Below are 23,839 nucleotides of genomic sequence, written 5' to 3'. Positions count from 1 at the left end.
TTCTGAGGCCTGGGTTCAACCCCTGGTCAGCGAACTAAGATCCCACAAGCTGCAAGGCATGGCCAAAAAAAAAACCCCAAACAAACAAAAAACCTTAAAAAAAAAGGTAATTTAGTTTTCATGGGGATTTTTTTAATGTTGAATTTTTATAAAATGGCCAGGACACAGTACCCTCAGGGAGGTTGTTTCAGAGAAGTGATATAAAAAGATGCATCTAGGAAAGTTTTATTAAAATCTCCCTACAACAAGAAATCTTATTTGATCCATTTATCATTCTTTTTTTCAGCTCAGATGGGCAGGGGAGCTGAGGAAAGGGGATTAAGGAAGGGAGGGCACTGAGGAAGGAGTGCCAGGTGGAGGAGGGAGGGGCTTCCTGGGGGAAGGGGACAGCGGGTGAGAGCCAGGTGGCTCCTCATTTGTTTGGGGGGGCGGTGGAGTTGGATGAAAGGCCCTGTGGTCTGGCTGGGTGTTTCTGATGAGCCGCCAGGACACGAAATTGCTCCCAGAGGTTGAGCAGAGGCGTCCTGGGTTTGAGTCCTGACAAAGCAGTATTTCTGGTCTACTTCTCCCAGCTCCATCCCTTTCTGTGGTAAACTCATCATCCCCTGTCCTGGAAGAACTGTCCGGATGCATTCTGAGTGTTATCATTCCCACTTAGCATTTGCATATTTGGGCCTCCAGGTGCTTCTTCACTTCCTCATCAGACAGTATGAGGACCACCCTGAGCCAGCTTGCAGGTCTACCCTGGTTGGGTGGCCTCAGGAGCCTGGGATGCTCACTGTCTGCATCCTCGGGTGCTGGGAAGACCCTGTTCTGCAATTTCATTGTCATTCAAGTTTTGCTTTTTCCTTTTAACCATGAAAATAACATGTGCCATTGTGGACAATTTGCAAGATAGAGAAAATTACAGAGAAGCAGAAAAATCACCATTAATCCTTCCCCCCAGAGAGAATTCACATTTTGCCATGTTTTCTTCCAATCTTTTTTCCTCATCCTTTGTTCTTTGTGTACGCTACTCTGCAGATGCATATTTGCATTCTGATTTAGAAACACTGAACAATATTTAATCACCTGTTGTAAGCATTTTCCGTAAACTCCATTGAATATTGATTATTGATTGCTGTGGTGAACACAAGGGGGTTATTGTCCTAAGTGTTATTGTCATTGGTCTCCCCAGGTTCCCTCTGGAAGGCTATGATGGGAATGAGCGTGACAACTTGGACGGTTCCCCTGGCTCGTTGCCTCTGCCTGGAAGTTCATCCTTTAGAAGTCAGGAGCCTGCTGCCCTTGGTGGTGGACTCCCAGGAACAAGACGCTGTGTAGACCGAAATGGATGAGAGCAGCTCGGGGACCCCCGGACGTGTGCTCCCTGTGGTCTAGTCCAGGGACGCCCCTCACAGGCCGGGTGGTCTGGGATGAACGCCGTGGCTGCTGGACGCGTGGCTGATCCCTGAGCGAGGATGGTGCGCCGGGGGCTGCTCACCTGGGTCTCCCGGGTTGTGGTCTTGCTTGTGCTCCTCTGCTGCGTCGTCTCTGTCCTCTACATGCTGGCCTGCACGCCAAGGGGTGACGAGGAGCAGCTGGGGCTGCCCCGGGCCAACGGCCCCACGGGGAAGGACGGGTACCAGGCGGCAATGCAGGAGTGGGAAGAACGTCACCGCGACTACATCAGCAGCCTCCAGAGGCAGATCACACAGCTCCAGGAGGAGCTGCGGGAGAGGAGCGAGCAGCTCAGGACCGCGCAGCGTCTGACGGGGGACCCCGCGGGCCCCCCCGGGAGGGCCCAGGCCGACCTGCTGGCCTTCCTGCGCTCCCAGGTGGACAGGGCGGAGGTGCACACCGGCGTCAAGCAGGCCACCGAGTATGCCGCTGTGCCCTTTGACAGCTTCACCCTGCACAAAGTGTACCAGCTGGAGACGGGCCTGACCCGCCACCCCGAGGAGAAGCCCGTGCGCAAGGACAAGCGGGATGAGCTGGTGGAGGTCATCCAGCTGGCCGTGGAGGCCCTGAACAGCCCGGCCGAGAGCAGCCCCGACCAGCGTCCTTACACGGCCTCGGACTTCATCGAAGGTTGGCCCGCTTGCGAAGGGGGTGGAAGGTGGTTGGAGGGGCACCCGGGTCTGGGCCCAGGCAGAGCCCGGCTGCAGAGGCTGGCGGTGGCTTTGGGGATGACGCATAGGCAGCTCTGAATGAGCGACTGAAGGCAAGGCTTGGCTTTTTGTATTTTTCAGAAATATCTGCTTCCACTCACTTCCTCGTGGAAACTGCAGTCACTGAGTGGACAGGTTCATTGTTTCTTGGCAGAAGGTGGAACTTCCTGCTCTCAATAAAAAAGAAAGAAAACAAAATATAAACATGAAATATTGAAACCCAAATAGAGTGTGATAGGCAGTTTTCGTTTTATGCCTTCTCCCAGGCACGTCTAGAGACGTGCCCTGTCATCAGGCCCCGGACAGGACAGTAGTCGCGAACATGTACTTGTAGCACTTAGGTCCGCCCAGCTCTGTTCTGGGAGCTTTACACTGGCAGTGACCCCTTTTGCGGGGTGCGGGAATGGAGGCTCAGATTAATTAAGTAAATCACCTAAGGGGGCTCTGTTAGCAAGTGACAGAGCTGGGATTTGAACCCTGAAGTCTGATTCCAGCATCCACGTCCTTAACCACTAGGTCATATTGTAGAGGTGGGCAGAGCACCTGGAAACTAGGAGCGTGAATGCCTCACCTTTCTTCATGGGCACAGAACAACCTAGTATTAATTGTGTTTGTGTCAATTTTAGAAGAAAGCAGCCTCGTCTTGGAGTTTCTTGGAAGACTCTTCTTACCAATTTTTCCGTTGTTACTGATTCAAAAATCAACTAATAATTTGGAAGAGGAACTGCCTTCGAGGGCATCCAGCTCTTCCTCCTGTTTCCGGAAAGGAGATACTTCCCAGACACATGGCTTGTCCACCTTACCCTGCTCCCTACTTGGGTTCTGTAACAACCGTCTCATCAACCTGTGGGAAGACAAACCCTCTTTAGTCATACCAGAAACCCTCCCTCTGCTATTTATGCCTGTTCTCTCTGGATGCTTTCCTGTCTTATGGTTTTTTCCCCTTTACATGTGAACTGTAAATTAATGCAATTTTGGTATATTATCATTTTTCATATACCTAGACTAGGTAAAGAAATCTTTTGCAAGATCAAGCTTTTGGTCTGTCGACTGAAAAAAAAAAAAGTACAATGTGAGAGTAGTGAGTTAAATTTTATTTGGGGACAAAATGAGGACGATAGCCCGGGACAGCATCTCAGACAGCTCTGAGGAACTGATCCGAAGAGGTGGGGTGGGGTCAGCATATGTGTGACTTTGGTGAAGGGGGTCCATGCAGTGAAGCACACGTTCTGGCAGAAGGTGGCTGCCATTCATGAGGAGCAGATGTCACCATTCATGATTTTAGTGCTTTTCTATATATGAGAAGATGCAAGAAATTGGGCTCATAAAATCTCCTGAAAATCTCTATCTGAAGGCCTGTTCTGCCAGTGTTTCCCAGAGCACAGAGGGCCTCGTTCCTGATCTCCACCCTGAACTCCTTTCAGGGTGAGTTGAAGGTCAGCGGCTGCCGTGGCTATTGACCTCATCCTTGTAGAGGCGGATGGCAAGTGACAGGTTTTCGTTCACCGATGTCAGGATTTTACTCATTTATATGAGGTATTAAAAGTGCCTAGTGCACTAGGGAGCTAGCAAGTATATAACACAAGGTAAGCACTCAGTAAGCGTTTAAAGTATCATGAGGGTGTAGCATCCCATTTTATAGTGCTTTAGAGTTTATGAAACATTTCCACAACTATTACTTGCCTAGCTGACCCCCAGGGAAAATCATTAAACATCCTTAAAAAGGAAACCCTGGTTGTGGAGTACGCTGTCAGAGCTGCCCTCGTACAAAACACTTTCAAAAGAACTTGATTACAAATCAGTGATTTTTAATCTGCATTCATGTCTGAAATCCCCGTCCGCTTTTCTGTGTACAGGATCTAAAGTGCAAGGCCTGTGCTTCTCGGTGACTCGGGCCTCTTGTCCCTGAGCTGAGGTGCTCTGTGGTACGTCTGACTTTCTGTCCGAAACCCTCTTGTCATGCTGCCCCGTGGGGCTTAACACAGCCTGTGCGTGAAGGCAGATCAGTCCACACACACCTTCCAAGTTTGGGGAAAGTCTTGTCAGCTATGTTCATATGATGAGTAAATAGACACAAACACTTTAAATATGTTTCTATGTATTTGACTGTCATACACAGTTGATCTCACTTTTTCATTCTTATCACAAAAGATGGTGGAGGGGATCTTTTATATTCCCAGGAATTGGGGCATCATAAAAGGCTTCACTAGTCAGGGAGCTGCAGGAAGGCAGAGTTAGATTCAGCAAAAGGAGTAACTGTCAAACAGTGATGTTTCGGAGCAAAGTGGGATTCCCGTCACTGCAAGGGTTCTGTCATCAGCTGGATGGCCAGGAGGTGATAATTCATGACTCTAGCATCAGAGACGTGGTTGGACTGAATTACATTTGAAGACCTTTGCAGTCCTGGCTCACGATTCTTTGACCTACACCTAGTTGAGGAGAACGAAGGGAACGGAAGGGTCTGATTTGTAATCTGTGTTTTATAACGTGTGAGGACAAGCAATGGGACCCTGTAAAGATGAAGTGTATCTTTAACATAACGTATTTGGGTTTTTAAACATAACCTTGGAGAGACCGTTTTGTGTTTGGGTGTCAGTAGTCTAAACGTTGGGGCAGTTGAGTGGAAGTCCATGGGCAAACCTGGGTTCCACACCCTCAGAGAGCTCTACACGAGGGCCACGGATTCACTGAACCCTGAACTAGTGTGATAAGGATGGGGGTTCTTTGTGTTTAAACGAATAATAATAAAACCCTGTGGAATGCTTCTGGATGATAACAGTTGAGTAGACTTAAAGCCAACCGTGGGGCAGGAGGCGTGATGACACAGCAGAGGCTGTGTGACTCTGACCCAGACCCCTCACCTCCTGGTGGCTGGGGAGAAGTTGACTTTCATGTCCCCCAAGGCCCACCCGGCCCAGCCTTCTGCAAAATACGAAGCACCGCTTTGGCTTTCTTCTTGGCTTTGCCGAGGAACCGTCCCTGAGGGGTGTCCTGCCCCCCCTCTGCTGGGTGACAGGATATGCCCCACCCCTTGGGATTCTGCTCTGTGGAAGAAGGGATTCAGACAGATGATCTGTAAGGTCTGCTCTGACCATGGCCACTTCCTGCGGTTCTGTGAAGCCTGCGGAGGGCGAATGCCTATTGATGACCATCTAATTTATTATCCATGTTGATTGAATTATTATCTATCTCTGAAACATAGAGGGAACAACATTTGCCCCAGCTTCCCTTCACCAGATGTTTCACTGGCACTGATTCTTGCATTGGATTCTCACATAATAACGTGAATTTTTTGTACAACCGTCTGGGAAAAGAAGATAAAATAGAAAAGCATGATCAGATCCTGTGCTTTCGGAAACCTAACTGTTCATCTCCTCAAGTGAACAGAAAAGCTCTCTTTGTGTTTGTGGCTCATGACTCCTGTGTGGGATACACAGGCTCCTGTTTAAGTCTGAGTGGCACAATTTGGGGCTTTGATGGTACATTTAAATAGAGCTCCGGGGCCTACATTCGACGTCATTTCATAAAAGTTTAGCCTCCTGAATTATTCCCCTTTTACAACCCAAACCCCCAACACCGTGAGTCCTGTGTGAGGTGCTGTGTCTGCTGTCTCCATGGGGAGGTTCTGTACCAGCCTGGGCAGCTCCCCTCCTCCAGCTTTTGCAGGGTTAGTGGTGGCAAGAGTGTCTCAGACGCCAAAAGACTTGATTTTACGGTGAGATGGAGTCAAGCCACCAGCCACAAGAAACTGAAGGTTTTGAAGGCACCCTGAGATGCGTCTTAAGGGGATACGGGAATAGCTCTAAAGCCTTGGTGACCGCCGCCTGCCCAGTAAGCTCCCACCTCCTGGGCTCCACAGCCAAGACCGCGTGCTTCCTGAGTGGCTGAGGCACCGGGTGAGGGCCCGGAGATTTGTATGTCCATTGTTGGTGCCTCCGCATAACCTCCAAGGATGCCCGGTGACCATGTTGCTGAGTCCAGCCCCAGGGCCAGGTGCTTGGAGACCCGGGTGCTCGGGACCGTGATGCTCGGCGTGCATTTCAGGGAGATGCTCCTTTGTGACTTGGGGAGGAAAGGTAAGGCAGGCGTTCAGGTGCATTGCCGGGCCTTTGGGGGCGCCTGGGGATCTTGGTGCAGAAATAAGGGAGAACAGGTATTCCGCGCAGTGGATGGGGTGTGGAGGGAAGAGAGCAGTGGTGCAGGGAGGTTGCTGTGGGCAGGACATAGGGCTTCAGGTCCTGAGCGGGGCCCCAGTTCTCAGCCAGCATCTCCAGGGAGGCGAAGGCCGTAGAACCCAGGACAGCCCTTCCCACCCGCCCTCTCGTCACGTGCACGGAAGGACCATGCGTGTTTACTGTCCAGTTCCCACCGGGCCTGCGTGGTGTTAGTTTCCTCTGTCACCGCAGCCCGTTCCATCTGTCTGCTTCCTCCCTGAGGTCTCCTCGTGTGTTTGCTGATGCTTTACGTTCCTAAAGCGGGAGAAATGCTTTTTATTCTGAAATCAGAGATAAGAGGCTTAAATGCCAATAAATGTTTTGAGGCTACACTATAGAGGGATTCTTCCTGGGGGGCTGGCGAGAAGGAGGGTAGCGGCCTTGCCCTTCTGCAGGGGCGGGACCCCAGCCCCCCTTCTGGGGAGTGGCTGAGCCTCCTGCCAGGCTAGGTGCTCTGCTGTCTCAGAATATTTTGAAATTCTCAGTAAGTTGTGAACAAGGGGCCCTACCTTTCCATTTTGCTCTGGTCAAACTGGGCAGCCAGTCCTACCGCCGAATAGAGAGGCCAGGAGGGAGGGTGAGGCAGGGAGACGGAACTAGGACACTGTGCAGCCTGACACCATCGCTGAGGCCAGCTCTGTGGACCCACGGCAGACCGGGACAGGCGCGACCTTGGTTTGACACCCATCCTGTGCGTGTGGAGTACTTTCTAGCAAGACTGCAGAAACCGGCAAGTCTTAACTTTGTTTTACGATAACCTTGTTGTTAGAATTTTTTATTGGACTCATTTGAAGCACTTTCGTTCCCAGGGGATTGTTCTTAAATTGAGGTGTCACTGTTCTTCCTGCCTCGCGTTTCCTACTAGGGATGTGCTGTAAGAGGGAGCTGGGGATGCTGTGGGAACGTCCAGGATGAAGGAACGTGGCTGCGTTAGCGGGAGTGCTGAGCAGAGGCGCGATGGGCGGAGGCCTGGACCCGGGCCTCGGGCTCCGTGGGAGGTGCGGCGGGGAGACGGCAGGCAAGGGGTGCAGCCCAGCGGGCCCAGTCCGTCAGCCACGTTGGGGAGGAGCTGGTGTTTGCGGAAAGGAGCCATAGTTTTTTAGCCAGACCCCGAGTTTGTCCTGTGCGGGGTCGTGGATGAGGCCCGGTGCCCAGGCTTAATCGACATGCATGAACGGGACACCTGCTCTGCGGGCAGAACGTCCCCAGTGGCCTGAGGGGCAGGGGAAGGAGGATGAAGCCAGGTCTCTGGCCTGAAGGACCCGGTTCCCCACATGGGGTGACAAAGCTCTCAGTGACTGAGGTTCAGTGGCGGAAAGTGGCCGTTGGTCCGAGAGCGTCAGAATCGGTGCCTGAAGGCCCCTGGGGCTCGGGAGAGACCTCAGAGCAGGTGGGACCTGAGCCAGCCTCGAAGGGGAGACGGGGTTATGGGGAGGGGCGAGCGAGAGGGGAACAGATGGCAGCAGAGGGCGGGGGCCAGAAAGCCGACTGACCGGGAAATAGGACCAGGGTGGGGTTAGGGGGAGATCAGCCCAGCCAGCAGGCGGGACCCAAGAGTCACTGGGGATGTTGGACACAAGGACCCTGAGGCCTGGGCCAAGGGCTTTAGCTCACAGGGTCGCCTGGATCTGTAGTCAGACGGTCCCTCATTTGGGGGGCGGTGGGTAGTGAGCTCAGCTCCTGAGTCCCGCTCAGCCCACCGCTGCCTCCTCACACTTGCTGTGGTTCTCAGGTGCTCAAGCAGCATGGCATCTTGGGGGTCCCGTGGTCGGAGATGGGGACCCGTGGTTTATCGTAGCTGGTCTTGTGTCTGCGCACCAGGCCCTGTCCTGACATCTCACCAGCACTGGTTCATCTCATCCCCTCTTCCACCAGCACCTGGATTCATTTTACCTCCGTTTTGTCAGTGTGAGTCTGGAACTCAGAGGTTAAGTAACAGCCTCCAGGCCACTCAGGTGGCAAGTGATGGGCCCAGATGCCAGACCTTCAGATCGTAGCTCCTGGCCATGCCACCTCGGACCTCCGAGGGTCTCTGACCTGTCCACACGCTTCTCTGGTCCCGGATGGTATGGGGGAAACCTAAAAGCACGTCCAAGGGGTGCAGACGGTTGGGAGAGGCCCCACCCGGGTGAGCTGTATAAATGTTCTTGGGAAGAAGTTTTTAAAGGAAGAGAAGGAAATTCATGAGCTCCTGGGGGAGACGGGCAGACAGCGGCACGGGAGGGGCCGCATCATTCAATTAAGGGGAGGGGGTCATGCGGGGCTGGGCGCCTTCAGCATGAAACGCTTTACTTGAACTGATCGGGGTGCGTTTCTTCTGAGACTCCTACAGCAGTGTGGAAGAGGGGTGGGAGCTGACGAGTCAGGAGAGAAGATGGAGTGCAGAAGAGCCAGTCGGGAGCTGTCAGGGAGCCGGGTGGCGGGCGTGTCCCGTGCTTAAGGGAAGAGACGGGGTTTACCGTCCTGTTTTCTTCTCCAACATGCGCACTTTATGTGAGTTCTGGATTGGATGAAAGCCCACGGTGCCGGCAGTCCTGGGGGCCCCCGCCCGCCTTCTGATCCCAGTTTGCCTGCCAGCTCTGTTCCCGCTGCTTCTCCTGCCCTTCCCCCCCTCGCCCAGTGCCCAGCTCTCCTGCCTGCCCTGACCCTCCTCCTCCCCGTGCGCCATCCTCTGCACCCAAGGCCCTGTCCCCTGTAAGCCTTTCCCCACTGCAGTCTTCAGGTTCTTCCAGCCAGAAGTTCCCTGTCATCTTCCCGAGGCCGTGCGATGAGCTCGCGGACCCTTTTCCCTCTGTCGCTCTTGGTTTATCAGACTCAGCTCGTCTTCCTCACCACATCCAGCAGCAGCGATGGGTGCTCAGTGCTTTCCCTGTTCAGTGGCTGCAAGCCCTCACAGTGGTGTTCCCCATTCGGGAGCCTAGCCTGGCCAGAGTCTGACTCCCTCGAGGTCCCCCCCGACCCCACTGGCCCTGGGGTCTCGGCTTCCCGCTCCCCGTGTCGGGTGAGCAGCATGGGCCTGGGGCACCAGACCCGCGGCCCATTCAGCTCCTGTCTCTGAGTACACCCTGCCCAGTCCGTGTGTATAAGAGAGATGGCTCGAACCTTGTGGAAGAAAGTTTACAGAAAACCCAAGGTACCCAGTTCTCTTCAATTTCCATTGTAAATTAGTTCTCGGCTCTTCAATTTCCATTGTAAATTAGCTGTTTGTGGGAGGATATTTTCCATCAAAACAATACCATAAAGAGTACTTGGGTTCCTGGGACCCATCACAAATCAGATTTAAACTCTAAACTCAAGAACATAAATGCCAGAGGTTGGGGATGAGTGGAGAGGACGTCTTTAGAAAGTTATCTTCATTTTCTGCCCTGGGTGTTACTAGTACATTCTCAACAGAGTACCTAACACCAAAACCACTTTTAAGAAATGCTGTATTTTGCAGTCATTTTGGAATTACAGGAGAGTTGCAGGAACAGCGCGGGGTTCCCGCCTGCCTCTCCCCAGCTTCCCTGCGGTCAGCATTCTGCACGTGTGCAGGCAGCAGCCCTGGGAGGCAGCGCGGGTACGGCACTGTCTCCTCGGTTGTGCCTCAGCTTTGCTTTGTTTTTGTGTTTCTCCTGCCTGGTGTTCTCGGGACTGCTTTGCTGCGTGGTTTGGTGTCTGTCATTCATTTGGGGAGCTTCTGAGCCAGTATTTCAGCCTGTCCTTCTTTGCCCCGTGCCTTTTGTCTCATTCTGGACTCCACCTGTGTGAATGTCTCACAGCTAGTGGATGTTCTGTTTCTTTTTTGTTTTCACTTTTTTTTTCTCTTTGTGTTTGGTAACTTCCATTGACCCACCTCAAGTTAACTGATTCTTCCTCAGCAGAGAGACTACCCATCAAGGCGTTCTTTATGCCTATTACTGCGCTTTTAATTTCTAGCATTTCCATTTATTTCTGATCATTTCCATCTCTCTGCTGAAGTTGCCCATCTGATCGCATGTGTTGTCCACTTTTTCCACCTTTAACATATTAATCATAGCTATTTTAAATTCCCTATCAGATGACTCCAGCATCTGTGTCATCCCTGAGTCCGGTTCTGATGATTGCTTTGTGTCTTGGATTTTTTTCTTGTCTTTTCCAAACCTCATAACTTTTGTTGACTCTGGTGTAGCTAGTAGAGACTGAGATAAATAGTGTTTATGCCTGGAAATGGCACACTTTTCCCTTTCCTGTGCCGTGTGTATGCATGCACGGGAGCAGGAGTGGGCGGGGCTTGAGGTTTGTGGTTGCTATGGTTACCCTCAGTGCATCCCAGGCTCCAAATTCTTCGGTCATACCTTGTGTTAGGGTGGAGGTGGTTCTGCCTGAGGGCTGTCCGTCCAGCCCTGTGACCCCTCGGGGAAGGTCTCCTTGTGCTCCTGGCCTGTCCCCTCCCAGCATTTCTGCTGTCACTTGCTATTCAAGCTTGTTCGCTTACTGCAGGGCAGTGGGGAGTGGAGCTGTCTCTGATGTTCTGATTAAATCTCAGTCCTACCAGGTCTTTGGTTCTTGGGGTGTCTCCTGTCCCACCCCAGGAATAAGGCTTTTTATTCCTCCCTCCCCAGCTGCAGGGAACTTTCACCAGTTCCTGAGGGTGAGAATGTTTGTTGCACTTTCCCCAACAATAGGTTTTGGTTCCAGAGAGGGGGACAGGAGGAAAGGGCCCCCCGCCCCCGGGCCTGCACCTCGTGGACACTTCTAAGGCTCTGATTTTCTGTGAGTACCCGAGGAGGCTTCTGGAGGAAGAGCCGGGGGTACAGACCTCCCCATTCTCTGGAGCCCCAGGGCGTCCCTGTGCCGCCAGCCTGTGCTCAGCCTTCTTTCTTCCGCCCCATGTCCTCCGCCCCTCTGGGCCAGCGCTGCCCGCTCTCCCCTCCCTGCAGGCTCCTGTCTCTCCTCAGATTTGGGACCAGCCCTTTGTTCTGTGGCCTCAGCTCTCCGCGAAGTTCAGAAAAGTCCTGCATTTGAAGGGAGTCTGGCTCTTTTTCATTGTGAGCAATGTGTCTTTAAACTCATCATACCCTGGAGTGGAAGCAGAAGTGTGAAACCACTTTTTAAAATAATAATTTAAGATCTATTGATTACTTCATCTGCTTCCATTTCTCTATGAATCAGTAACCTCTTCTCACAATTTGTTGATGGTTTCACCCATCGTGCTCAAGCCAACAGTTTAAAAGCGCTGAATTGCATTGATCTCGCTCATGAGCGGGAAGTTTGGGACATCCCACACCTGGGTCCTCTGAGCGGAAACCTTGAATGCCGTGGTCTCTCCTCTGTGGCCATGAATCAGAGAAATGCCAGGTTGCTTAAGCCTATCTGGTACCATATGTCTATTCTTTGAGTTTTAATGTTTCAGTGTTGGCCACTTGGATTTCTTCTATCAAATGTCACACGATCATAAAAAGTAACAGTATTGTGACAATCGATCATTTCCAAGCACACTTCCCCAAACTGGCGTGTGGAGCTATCCCTGCCTTCTGCGTTGTCAGAACTTGGGGTTACTGTTTTCCATCCCTTTCTGCCTTTCACCTTGATCTGCCTGGGATCCCCGTCACCCTCCTGCTGGTGTTGATGCGGGTCCTGTGTTAGCTGGGTGGGGGGAGTTAAGGGGAAATGGGGGAAAGGTGCTGTCCTGTTCCCACATCAAACATTCGCCTTCTTCCTGCATTCCACCCTCTCCCACATGTCCCTGCAGGCCTGGGGACACTTTGGTGGCTGAAGCTGGCACCTGCCACCCCACCTCTTTGTCACTCTACACAGACCGTTGTTTAGGAAATAAAGCCAAGACTTGGAAGCGCTGGGAGGCTGTGCTCTCCCCTCTGTGTCCTGTCCTGCTGCTTCCTCTGGGGCTCTGTCCCTGGCTGTCACCTTCCTTCCTTCCCTGCAGCCAGTGCCGCTTGTCCCCGGTCTTGTGGGGGAGGGAGGGATGGTCCCCTGTCCCATCCGATGTCTGTCGTGCTGACTTGTGGAGCCGTAACTGGGACTGGACCTCACGACCGTGGACTCGGGCTGGTTCACGGCACTGGGTGCATCTCCGCAGGCGCGTGGTGGATCAGGGCCCTGTGGCTGGCCCAAGGACGTCACCACCACAGATCCTAGCGTTCCTGTGCCTTCGGAGCGATTTACACGTGCACTCTTCAACGCAGCCCACTTGTGGATAGGGGATCCCCCCCCATTTCCTTTGCACTGTAAATGTTTCTGTCAGCAGCAGCCAGCGCTTCCTGCATTACAAGTCAGACCCCATCCGACTCACCCAGGGAAAGGGAGCATATGGGTGACAGTGATGAGCTTCTCTTTTATATTTTGCTTAGAGTTGTAAGTGGTCACCAGGGTCTGTGAACCGTCTCTCCTCTCTCTCTATCTGTTTCCACCCAGGCTGCTGATCAGAAGTCGGCATCCGCAGGGAGATGAGCTGGCAGGGCCGCTGAGCCTTTGCCCCGATGACTTTATTCTCATTGTAGGACTCACAGGAGCTGAGGTGGGGGAAGAGAAAACACCAAGGGGCGTGGCTCCATCTCGGAAACGCTGGCCTGCGTCCTGCCCGGCTCTCCTTCTGCCCTCAGCCCCCCGTCTTTGCTGTGAATGTAGATGAAGGGAAGGAATAGACTTTTCTATCCTTGGAAGTTCCATTGGTTTATCAGTTGGTCTGGAAAACACGATTTTGTGAGGTTTCGTCACGTGCAGGTTCTTGTAGGGAGGATGCTGAAGGTAGAGGACAGAGCCGAGAGGAAATGAAGTTCCAGGAGGAAGTGATTATGTTAGGCGTGACCTGAAGCGTCGTAGCTTCTTAAATGCAGGACTAGATGGGTAACGGGAGAGTTATGCTTTGAGGTTTTGAAAGACTTGGGTGTTCAGTCTGTTCATCCATTGGCTGTGCCCTCTGTGCCGGCATCGTCCATGCTAGGGGTGGACACAGTCACACGCCAGGTCCCTGCCCCTCACAGGCGATGACGGCAGAGTCACACCTTAAACAAGTGGTACAGGGGGGAGAGATTGGCCGTAGGTGGCGGGGTCAGAAAGGGCATCACGGAAAAGACTTTTGAAAGACGATTCGAGTTGTCTCAGGTCAAGGGCGTGTGCTCTGGGGCGGGGAAGTGCTCCAGGCAGGGGGAGTGACATGGGCAGAACCCGGAGGCATGTGAAAGCTTGGGACAGTCGAGGACCTGCAGGCAGTCAGAGGATGCTGGAGTATTAAGTAGGAGGATGTTGGTCTGGGTGGGAGGAGGTGTGGCCAGATGACGACCCTGAAGGATTAGGACCAACATCATCAAGGGTTTATATGCATTTTAGAGTTTCTAGTTTAGCCTGCAGGCCATAGGCACTGTTGACCATTTTTAATAGTGGTTAGATTGGCTTTCCAGCTGGGTCACTATGACAGCAGGGTAGAGGGGATATTGGAGTGGGCTGGGAGTCAAGGCAGGTTTGGGAAATAATTTGGCAGTTCCTCAACATGGGAAATGTAGAGTTACTGCATGACCCAACAGTTCTACTCCTAAGTATGAACCCAAGAGAGAGGAGAGCATACATTCACACAAAAACGTGTTCAGGATAGCCAGATGGTGGAAACAACCCAGATGTCCACCTGTGGATGGACTGATAAACAAAATGTGACTTATCCATACAAAAGTATTTGCCGTAGAAAGAAATGAAGTACTGATACACGCTACAGCACAGATGTCCCTTGAAAACATGATGCTGAGTGAAGAATTCAAATACAAAAGACCACATATTGTATAATTCGCTTACATGAAATGTCCAGAACCACCTAATGGGTAGAGACAGGAAGTAGATTTTTGGTGGCCTAGGACTCCAGGTAGGTGGGTGGGTGGGTAGGTGGGGATGAGCAGTGACCACTAATAGGTACGGGTTTCCTTTCAGGGAGTTGAAATGCTCTAAAATTAGATTGAGGTAGTGGTCACACAACTCTGTGACTATAGTAAAAACAGTGACTTGTGTGGTTGAAGTGGTGAATTGTTTGGTAGGTGAATTATATCTCAATAAAGCTACTTATAAATAAATAAAAATAAATATGACATAATCTCTGTCCTTAAAAGAACGTGAAGGCTGGGAGACTAATGACAAGGCATTATAAACAGTTGAGGTGGTGACGGCTCCTGTACCGAGGCTGCAGCCGTGGGACAGGAAGGCGGGGCAGGGGGTGGGGGTGGGGGGGTTGTGGAGCTGAGTATGTTGGGAGGTGGTAACTCCTTGGGTCCAACCATAGAATCCTGGGCTCTTCCATAGGCATTTCTCCGGAGTGTGTAATGAACAAGCTACCAGGAGCATATGTACTTACATCATGGCTTTTGCAAAAGGGAATTTAAGGCAGCAGTGGTATTTATTGATGTCAAACCTCTTTCCCCCATATGTAAGTGCTAAATCATGTCCTTCTTATATGAGACACTATTATGGGCAGACGCTGGGTGGGGAAGTAGAACAGAGGCTGAAAAAAGGAAGACCCACATCTTATTTTTACTATAAGTTTAATTCAACAGACAGAAATACGAAAAATCTCTGTTTACGTGTTTCTGACCATAGTCAACTGACTGCCTTAAAAACGAATTTCCAGTTTGGGAATCATCGTCCAAACACGCTGTCATTAGTCTGAGGCCAAACATTCAAGCATAAGAACCAAAAGCGTGTGTGCCATCGCTGGTCAGTGGCCATCAGCAGAGGCCTGGGAGCTGGGCTGCAGGGTGGACCCGCTGTGAGACCAAACCACAGCTGGGCCTCCAGCTGGTGTTGAAGGGGACAAAAGCCTTTAGGGCAAAGCCTGGTCCAACTGGGGTGTCAGGCCCAATGCAGGCAAGGTTTGGCACCAGTTGGCAAGGAGGCCCAAGCAGGGCAGGAGGTACAGAGTTCAAGGGGCTCAACAGGGATGAAGGCCTGGGGTTCAGCTGGACACAGGGAACAGGCAGGAGATGTGATCTGAGTCAGGTCAGGAGCAGTGAGCTCGGCACCCTGGGACAGTTATTTATTCAACAAACACTTACTGAATGTCTACTGCGTGTCAGGCAGAGCCCAGGGGTATGTTGGCTGATCTCAGGGTGAGGACTGTGTGCTTCTCTGAAAGGAGCCTTCACAGTTCTCACGTAGATAATATTATGTTACTAAAATCCTCTAAATTTCTGGACATTTTCTTAGGGATTCTCACTAGTTACCAATGTTCCTAAAAGGCTGTAGTTTAAACATGTTATTATTTTCAAGTTCATGGCTGAACCTCAAATTATGAATATGTTGATGGTCAGTAAGTAGAGTTTATTAATAGTACGGAGTATACTTTGGCCTTCTCTACATGTTTAATGAAATCATTAATCTCAGTAACCTCTAGCCACAAACTAAATTGCACTGGAATTCATGAAAAATAGCAGACTGTGTGGCCTCACGTCAAGTGTGTGGATATAAAAGTATGTCTTAGTACCCTTCAGTTATGTACCAGATTTATTCAGAATCAGTCATGTCCTTTGCAGATTATTGGATAACAGAGAGACACACATCAAATGCTAAGGGTGAAATCTAAACAGACCCTGCTTTATTTGGCTAAAGGTACAATGAGCCTCATATAAGTTCTTGCTTAAACTTAAGTCCAGACAAATATTATGAAAGATAAATGCGCTAAAGATATGTACAGATCACAGAAGAAGAGACGCGGGTGCCTGAAATACACATTAAAAAGTGAAAAACAGTTAAAAATGAAAACAAAAGTTGAATATTAAATTGCCATAATTAAAAAAATGGCAATACGTGGCATTGGTGACGGTGAGGTGAGATGAACATTTATACCTAGTAATGTGAATATCTGTGGGTCCAACCATTCTGTAAGGCGGTTTGTATCAAGAGCCTCTGAAATGTGCATACCTTTTCCCAGTATTTTCATTTCTGAAAACTTATTCTTGGTGAATATTTATATCAAGAATGTACGCCATAGAAATGGTTATAATAGTGAAAAAGTAGAAACAACTCAGATGCCTGACGGTAGGAGACTGGTAAAATCATGTATCTTTAAAGTGGGATGTTGTACAGCAACTAAACATCATTTATTCAGTAACTATTAAGTAAAATGGGGCAAAGCCTATGTCATGAGCAAAACTGTAATTTTAGCTGTGAAAGTGATGATAAAGTTTACACCTAACTATGTAAAGAAAAAAGATTAAGAGGATGAAAATGCTATATCAAAGCATTTATGGATTTATTCGCAAGTGGTGGAACTATAGGTGATGCTTTATTTCCAGATATTCTACTTTGACAATCTGTTGCTCTTATATTTTGCAAAAGGATATAGCAGTGCTTGAACGATGTTGACATGATTAAAAAAGAAAGTAGCGTTTGATCTCCTCAAAGTGACAAAATCTGGTGGTTGAAACAGAGAATCCAAGGTGGTGGTGGTAGTGCATTTCTGTCCTGCTTCTGGAGACTCAAGAAGAGGAAAACACATTGTAGGTCGCTTCTCAGTCTTGACCAATCGTTACCCTAAATACCAAGCCTGGAGAAGACAGCCAGCCCGCAGAAGTGAGGGTCGTTCTTAGAAAGGCAATGGCCAGCCTCTCGGAAGAGGCTTGAGCACAGCTTCTTCGTGCCCTGAGTTGGGTGTCCATCCTCATTATGATGGATCGCAGATGTCCAGGCTGGAGGGAAGGATTCGGCAGAGAGCCATATGTTCACCCTCGTCACCAGCTCTGCAGGACGGTGGCCCTGGGTCCTGTGGCCCCTGGACAGCAGTTTGGTGGAGCCTGTGCTCCCGACATCCCCGCGTCTCTGGGGCTCTCCGTCCGAGTCCCTGTCCGCATGACGTCTTACTCTGTTATCTAACTTTCTTTTTTTTTTTTCCGTATCAGACAAAATAGATTTTATTTTTTGTTGTTGTTGTTATTCTGTATACATAGCTTTTTTTTTAAAAAAAAAAAACCTTTTATTTTATATTGGAGTGTAGTTGATTAAAAATGTTGTGTTAGTTTCACATGTGTGACAAAGTGATTCAATTATACATATACATGTACAGTATCTATTCTTTTTCAAATTTTAACTTTCTTCAAAGCCCTCCCAGGACTCCTGTGAGAGGAACAGGAGTTTCAAATGTCAAGAAGGAGAACAAAACACCTCTTCTTCCTCCTCTTGGAAAAAGACCTTACTGTCAATGGTGCCTTTTTTTTAAGCCTGTCTCTCCCCTTTCCCTTCTTTTCCAAAAATATGTCTTGCAGTCAGTCGGTTTGTGAAAGACAGCGTGAGCTGCGGCAGCCTCGCATATGTGGCTCTCCATCTGTAGCTTGGTGTGTATGATGTGCCATATATTTAGCTGCCTAAATTGGGACTGTTCCGTGTGCTGTTTCAAGAGTAGCTGGGAAGTCAGATGGGAGAGCAGGGCTACTGATGGGATTGGCTGCTGAATGCTGTTGGCTCTTACCTGCGAATCCAGAAGTTCGAGACATTTCGGGACATCAAGAGAGCAGTTGGCCCGTGAAGGCAGCTGGCCCAGGCGGTAACTAGTCCGTGGAGGCAACTGGTCATTTTCTGGGCTTGGCACAGAATTTCGCGTCTTTGCTGTTCAAGTTGTGGACAGAGGCTTTGGGTAGAAAATGTGTGTAAGTGAATCACCACAGCTGAGAGATAACAGCTCTTCTTGGCCTCCCAAATGAAAGGTTCCTAGCGAAAAGATGGAAGGAGAGGGGTTTTGTTTGTTTGTTTTAAATTTGAAAGTAGAGATTCTCAACTCTTTAATTGGGGTAGAGAAAGATGTCTTTGTCAAGGGAGCCAGCGGAAACCCAAGCTGGGGCATTTGGTGCTGACCCCATGCACTTCTCTTTCATAGCATTTGTGTCCTGTGATTGCTAAGTTTTCCCACTAGCCTGAGATGAGGGACCATTTCTCATACCACTTTCTAGCCCTAACACTAAGTGAGGTGCCTGGTACATAGACGCTGACAGGTGTTGGTTGGATGAGTAAATTAATTCACAGGAGCACAGGTAGAGGGATTAGCCTGCCCAGGAAGAAGGAGGATGCTTCCTTTGAACTGGAGGAGGGGGTGGCCCTGCAGTGTGATGAGTAAACTTTTGCTCATTTGATTTTTTTCCTCTGAGAGAGAGACTAGCAATTTAAGGTCTAAACACATAAAAATAACCACTGTACTTACTATTCAATAAATGTTTGACAGTGATGATTTCATATGCACTTTTATTCTTCCATATCTCTATGTATTTGAGTGTTTAAAGTAGAAAGCTAATTTAATGTGTGTTTGGCATTTCTATTTTAGTAACCATCCTGGTTCTTGCCCTCGGTCCATCTTCCTTCTCTTCCAGGGATGCCTCACCCCGCTGCGATTCACAGCAGTCTCTTTGCTGTTAACCTGTCTTAGGTGACCTGGCATTCTCTTGTTCATCTCCATACTGCACCAGTAGGAGATGCATCTTCTGCCCTTCAAAGGGGGGCCAGTGTGGGCCAGTGTCATAACTGCATATAACTAATTTTTTACAACCTTGGTCTATGTAAAATGCAAACCTTCTCATTCTACTGTAACTCATGGACAGGTAAAAGGGTTCTGTGCCCAATTCCAATGTGTGTGTGGGGTTTTTCCCATACATCCAGCAAGGAATTCTCCGACACCAGCTGGGCATCATAGAATTCAACTCAGTTCTGATACTTTCTACCTGGAGAGCGCATCGGATCCCACAGGTTGGGGGCTCAGTCCCACAAGCCTGCCCCCTTCCGCAACTTCAGACGCCAGTCGAAACCCAGGTTACCACCTGTGCTTCCGACTGGCCAGCTATAGATTGGAGGTTCCAATGCCCCCACTGGATTCAATTAATTTCCTAGAGTAGCTCACAGAACTCAGAGAAACATTTTACTTACTAGATGACTAGTTTATGATAAAAGGATATGATAAAGGATACAGATGAACATAGAGATTGGAGAGAGATGTAGGGTAGGATATGTGGGAAGGGACAGAGTTTCCATGGCCTCTCTGGGTGCCACCTAGCATCTGTACCTGTTCGCCAGCCTGGATGCTCTCTGAACCCCCATACGTTTGGGATTTTTATGGAGGCTTCATCACACAGACATGATCAATTATTAACTCCATTTCCAGCCTTCCTCACTTCTCAAGAGAATGTGGAGGTGGAGCTGAAAATTCCATGCTTCTAATCATGACTCTGTCCTTCCGGTGACCAGACCCCATCCAGAAGCCCACCCAGAGTCACCTCATCAAAACAAAAAACACTCATGTCACCCAGGAAATTCCAAGGGTTTGAGGAACTCTGTGCCAGGAACCAGGGCAGAGACCAATATATATTTTCCATGATCTCACAGTGGGAAACATGTGTTGATATTAGACTATCCCATCCCTCTGCTGTCTTCTTTCATAAGTATGGCTTTGGAGTCGAGATGCCTGGATTTAAATCTCAGCTGAAGGGACTTCCCTGGTGGCGCAGTGGTTAAGAATCCGCCTGCCAGTGCAGGTGACGTGGGTTCGAGCCCTGGTCCGGGAAGATCCCACATGCTGTGGAGCAACTAAGCCTGTGTGCCACAACTACTGAGGCTGCGCTCTAGAGCCCGCGAGCCACAACTACTGAGCCCGCGTGCCGCCACTACTGAAGCCCACGCGCCTATAGCCCGTGCTCCACAACAAGAGAAGCCACCGCAATGAGAAGCCCACGCATCGCAACAAAGAGTAGCCCCCGCTCGCTACAACTAGAGAAAAGCCTGCGTGTAGCAACGAAGACCCAACACAGCCAAAAATAAATAAATTAATTAATTTTTAAAAAACTGTTAAAAATCTCAGCTGAGCCATCTAACTAATTGTACCTGTAGACGTACAGACAGAAACCACTCCCGTTTCTCTTATCTGCACAGTGGGCATTACTAATACCTCATGAGATTGTTGCAAGGAATATATGGGTTAATACACATAATGCTTTTATAGTGGCCCCTGGCACAGTAAATGTTAATTATTATTACTGCTTTTGCTATTTGTTGGTAGGCCTGGGGGAAGCATTTTTATAGCCCCAGAAATTTCTTAGACTCCTTCCCTGGTTCCTCATACCCTCCTGAATTATAGTTGATTTTCTCTAAGACGCCATTGAGATAGTGGTGAGTTCATTTCCCTTTCCTAACTCATCTCCAAAATATCATTTAGGGCTTCCCTGGTGGCGCAGTGGTTGAGAATCTGCCTGCTAATGCAGGGGACATGGATTCGAGCCCTGGTCTGGGAAGATCCCACATGTCACGGAGCAACTAAGCCCGTGAGCCACAACTACTGAGCCTGCGCATCTGGAGGCTGTGCTCCGCAACAAGAGAGGCCACGACAGTGAGAGGCCCGTGCACCATGATGAAGAGGGGCCCCCACTCGCCACAACTAGAGAAAGCCCTTGCACAGAAACGAAGACCCAACACAGTCAAAAATACATAAATTAATTAATTAAAGTACCCTTAATTAAAAAAAATCATTTAGTGCAAGCAAAATTAAAAGTTTTCCAGTGAAGAGGTTTTGAAAAGTTCTCTTCACAAAGTTAGAGTTCTCATCTAACCCAGTGTTAATATTATGGTTATCAGTGGTCATCTTTAAATGTCAGTAGTATCCTAATCATAGTTTTGTGCATCAGAATCTATTGAAGTAAGAGGGTGTCTCTTGGGAAAGGTGTAATGTGGAGAATTGTGGATCTCGGATGATTATCAATACATTGATCTCAGCACATCCTGGAATGTGAGTTTGCGTTCTCTGTCATTTCTCTCTTTGGGCAGCTGTGTTCCATTCTCAAACCCCAAGCCTCCTGTTGCTGGAGAGCCCAGTGATTTCGCGACCCCTGCAGGATCTTCTGGATGAGAATCCTCTTAGGAGATGGTGGCAGAGGAGGGGTCTCGCGGTTGGCACGTGAAAAGGCACTTCTGTGCTGAGAGCTACTGTCAGCAGCGGGCGTGGACCACGCCCTGTAGCTGAAGCTGCAGGCAGATTTGTTAGTGCTGTGGCTTCTTGCCTGTTGGAGTTTATGAGTAGCTGAGTCTTTCAAAGCCTGACCATTTTTCTTGTCTGGAATTTCACCCATTAGTCTTACTGACTTTCCATTCACCGTGTTCATTGCGATTAGATGCTCCTTTCTCTGGCCCCAGACTCATGTGTTCCGCCTGTTGAACTCGGTGCAGGTTCGGCCATAGCGGCCCCTCCTCCACGGGGGGCTGTGTCCAGACCTCTCTGTCATGAGACTGGGCGGCCAGTGCTCTTGGGATCTGGGACCAGTGGGACTAAGCCAGAGCAGAAATAAAGTAAATTCATTCTTTTATTTCAGCACCCCACAGCTACCGTGGGGAGGTGGAATGGTCATAACTTTGGGGTGTCGGTTGGAATAAAACTGTTTGTCTTTCTAAAGCAGTACTGTGTTTTAAGATACAGTTTATTTCATAGTGCTTTTCAAGTATTAACCTGATAGATGAGTCTCCGGGGCAGATGATGGGTAAATGTTAAAGCACAGCCTTTGGAAATAAAATCCAAGCTCTTCAGAGTTGTCAGCCTGAGGGAAAAAAATGAGGTAATAACTTCAGAAAGGAAGCATCATATAGAAGTGTGAGTTGGCACCTGAATATAGGTTAACTTTCTTCCCCAGAAATAATGGTGAAAGGATTTCTCTTTACCCTGGCTTCCTGACGCGGCGTGGTAAATCCTGAGACGTTCGCACAGGCGTTAAACAGCAGACAGCCTTCCCGCTCCCGTTCATCCCGCGGCATCACTGGGTGCCTGCTGTGTGCCAGGCGCCATCCCAGGCACTGGGGGCCCAGAAGTGGAAACCCAGACACGGAGCCTGGCTCGTGGAGTTTACGTTCTAGCTGGTGAAGAGAGTCAACGTAAACCTAAAGGAGCAAATTATGCGGCAAGAGTAAAGACAGGCCCCTCTATCGGGGAAAAATAAAGGAGTTTAAGAGGAGTGGGGGGCTGCCCGGGAGAGTACTGCAGTCTGAAATAAGGCGGTCAGACGAGGCCTTGCTGAGCCGGTGACAGGTGGACAGAAGCGTGCAGAAGGCGAGGGAGCTGGTCCTCCACGTACCTGGAGGGAGAGGGGTCCAGAGAGGACAGGCGGGGGCGCTGGCGCTGCCCGGTGCCTGGGAGGGAGGTGTGGGCAGCCGGCGAGCCGGGCAGAGCTGCGCGGGAGGAGAGGGGAGATGGAGCCGGGGGGAGGGTGTGTGCGCCGCATCTCACGGACCGTCGTGGGGACTTGGCTTCACGTGCCTCGGTGAACTGGGGAGAGCCGGCTGGCTCTCAGCTGAAGGGTAGCACGGTCCCACTTGAGTTGTGGAAGGGTTATTTTGGATCCTGTGTTGGGAGTAGACCGTGGGGTGGGTAGAAGCCGAAGGCCTGTCGGGGGCTGTCGCAGGGACCGCGCACAGGTGGAGTGGTTGGACCAGGGTGGTGACAGGGGAGCTGGTTGACAGTGGTCGGATGCTGGGCGTATTGTGAGCGTGGAAGTGGCTCATTGGCCGGAGGATTGACGAGCAAAATAGGGGAGTCAGGGATGGTGCGGGGACTTCAGCCTGAGCATCCAGAGGGCACGCTGCAGTTGATGGAGATGGGCCGACTCTGGGCAGAGCATGTGTGTGTGTGTGTGTGTGTGCGCGCACGCGTGTGTGCTCTAGTGCATATGTGTGTATGTTAAAGAGGGGTCTGTTTTGCAACTTGCAAATGTCTTTCTCGTGTCTAAACTACATGAAGCTTGTTTTTGAGAAAATGATAAGAAGCGTACTCTGATAATAGATTTCCTGAACAAGTACACACACGTGTGCGCACACATGAAGCCCAATATGTTCAGGGAAGGTAGAGCCCCGTGTAACTGATGGTGGTCATTGTTGACCCCAGGGCTGCACGACAAGTACCATAGATGGGGGAGGGGCTTAAACAACAGATGTTCATTTTCTCACAGGTCTGGAGGCTGGAAGTCCAAGATCAAGGTGTAGGCAGGGTTGGTTTCTTCTGAAGCCTTTGTCCTTGGCCTGCAGGCTGCCACCTACCCGCCCTGTCCTCACACAGTCTCTCCTGTGTACACACATTTGTGTTGTCTCTGTGTGTCTTAATCTCTTCTTTAAGGGCACCAGCCTCTCTGTAACATAATCACTTCCTTAGAGGTCCTGTCTCCAAACACAGTCACATCCTGAGACACCCGGAGGTGATTAGATATGAATTTTTGGAGGACAAAGTTCAGCCTATAACGTTGGTCATCTTTGGTATCTGGAAATCTGAAGGTGTGTGGTTAGACTGTCTTGCAGCTGGGAGAAATGACCCCTGGAATGAGAATGTCAATAATATTCCTTATGTTAAAGGACAAAGCATTGAAATAAATGCTCTTGCTGCATATATTCATCTCACTCGCTCAGCACTGTATTAAGTATGTCTGACGAGTTAGGCATCGAAACAGAGATGAATGAGATAGTGTCCCTTGTCCAGATGGGCAGCCAAGTCCACAGTGATCACTGACAGTGGCGAGA

General features: G+C 49.9%; 1 protein-coding gene across 2 annotated transcripts in view; it reads left to right on the top strand.

Moving 5' to 3' along the window:
* Nucleotides 1–23,839, top strand: part of CSGALNACT1 (chondroitin sulfate N-acetylgalactosaminyltransferase 1) — a 170,930-nt gene that overhangs the window by 85,676 nt on the left and 61,415 nt on the right. For both annotated transcript variants that reach the window (XM_060136441.1, XM_060136443.1), the window contains exon 3: nt 1,178–2,070. In XM_060136441.1, coding sequence (XP_059992424.1) covers nt 1,461–2,070 — 610 coding nt within the window. In that variant the 5' untranslated portion in view covers nt 1,178–1,460. The remainder of the gene's footprint in view (nt 1–1,177; nt 2,071–23,839) is intronic.

Source organism: Lagenorhynchus albirostris, chromosome 21 (genome assembly GCF_949774975.1).
Source record: "Lagenorhynchus albirostris chromosome 21, mLagAlb1.1, whole genome shotgun sequence".
Lineage (NCBI taxonomy): Eukaryota > Metazoa > Chordata > Mammalia > Artiodactyla > Delphinidae > Lagenorhynchus > Lagenorhynchus albirostris.
Note: the sequence above shows the minus strand (reverse complement) of the source record. Positions and strands in the feature narration are given on the sequence as shown.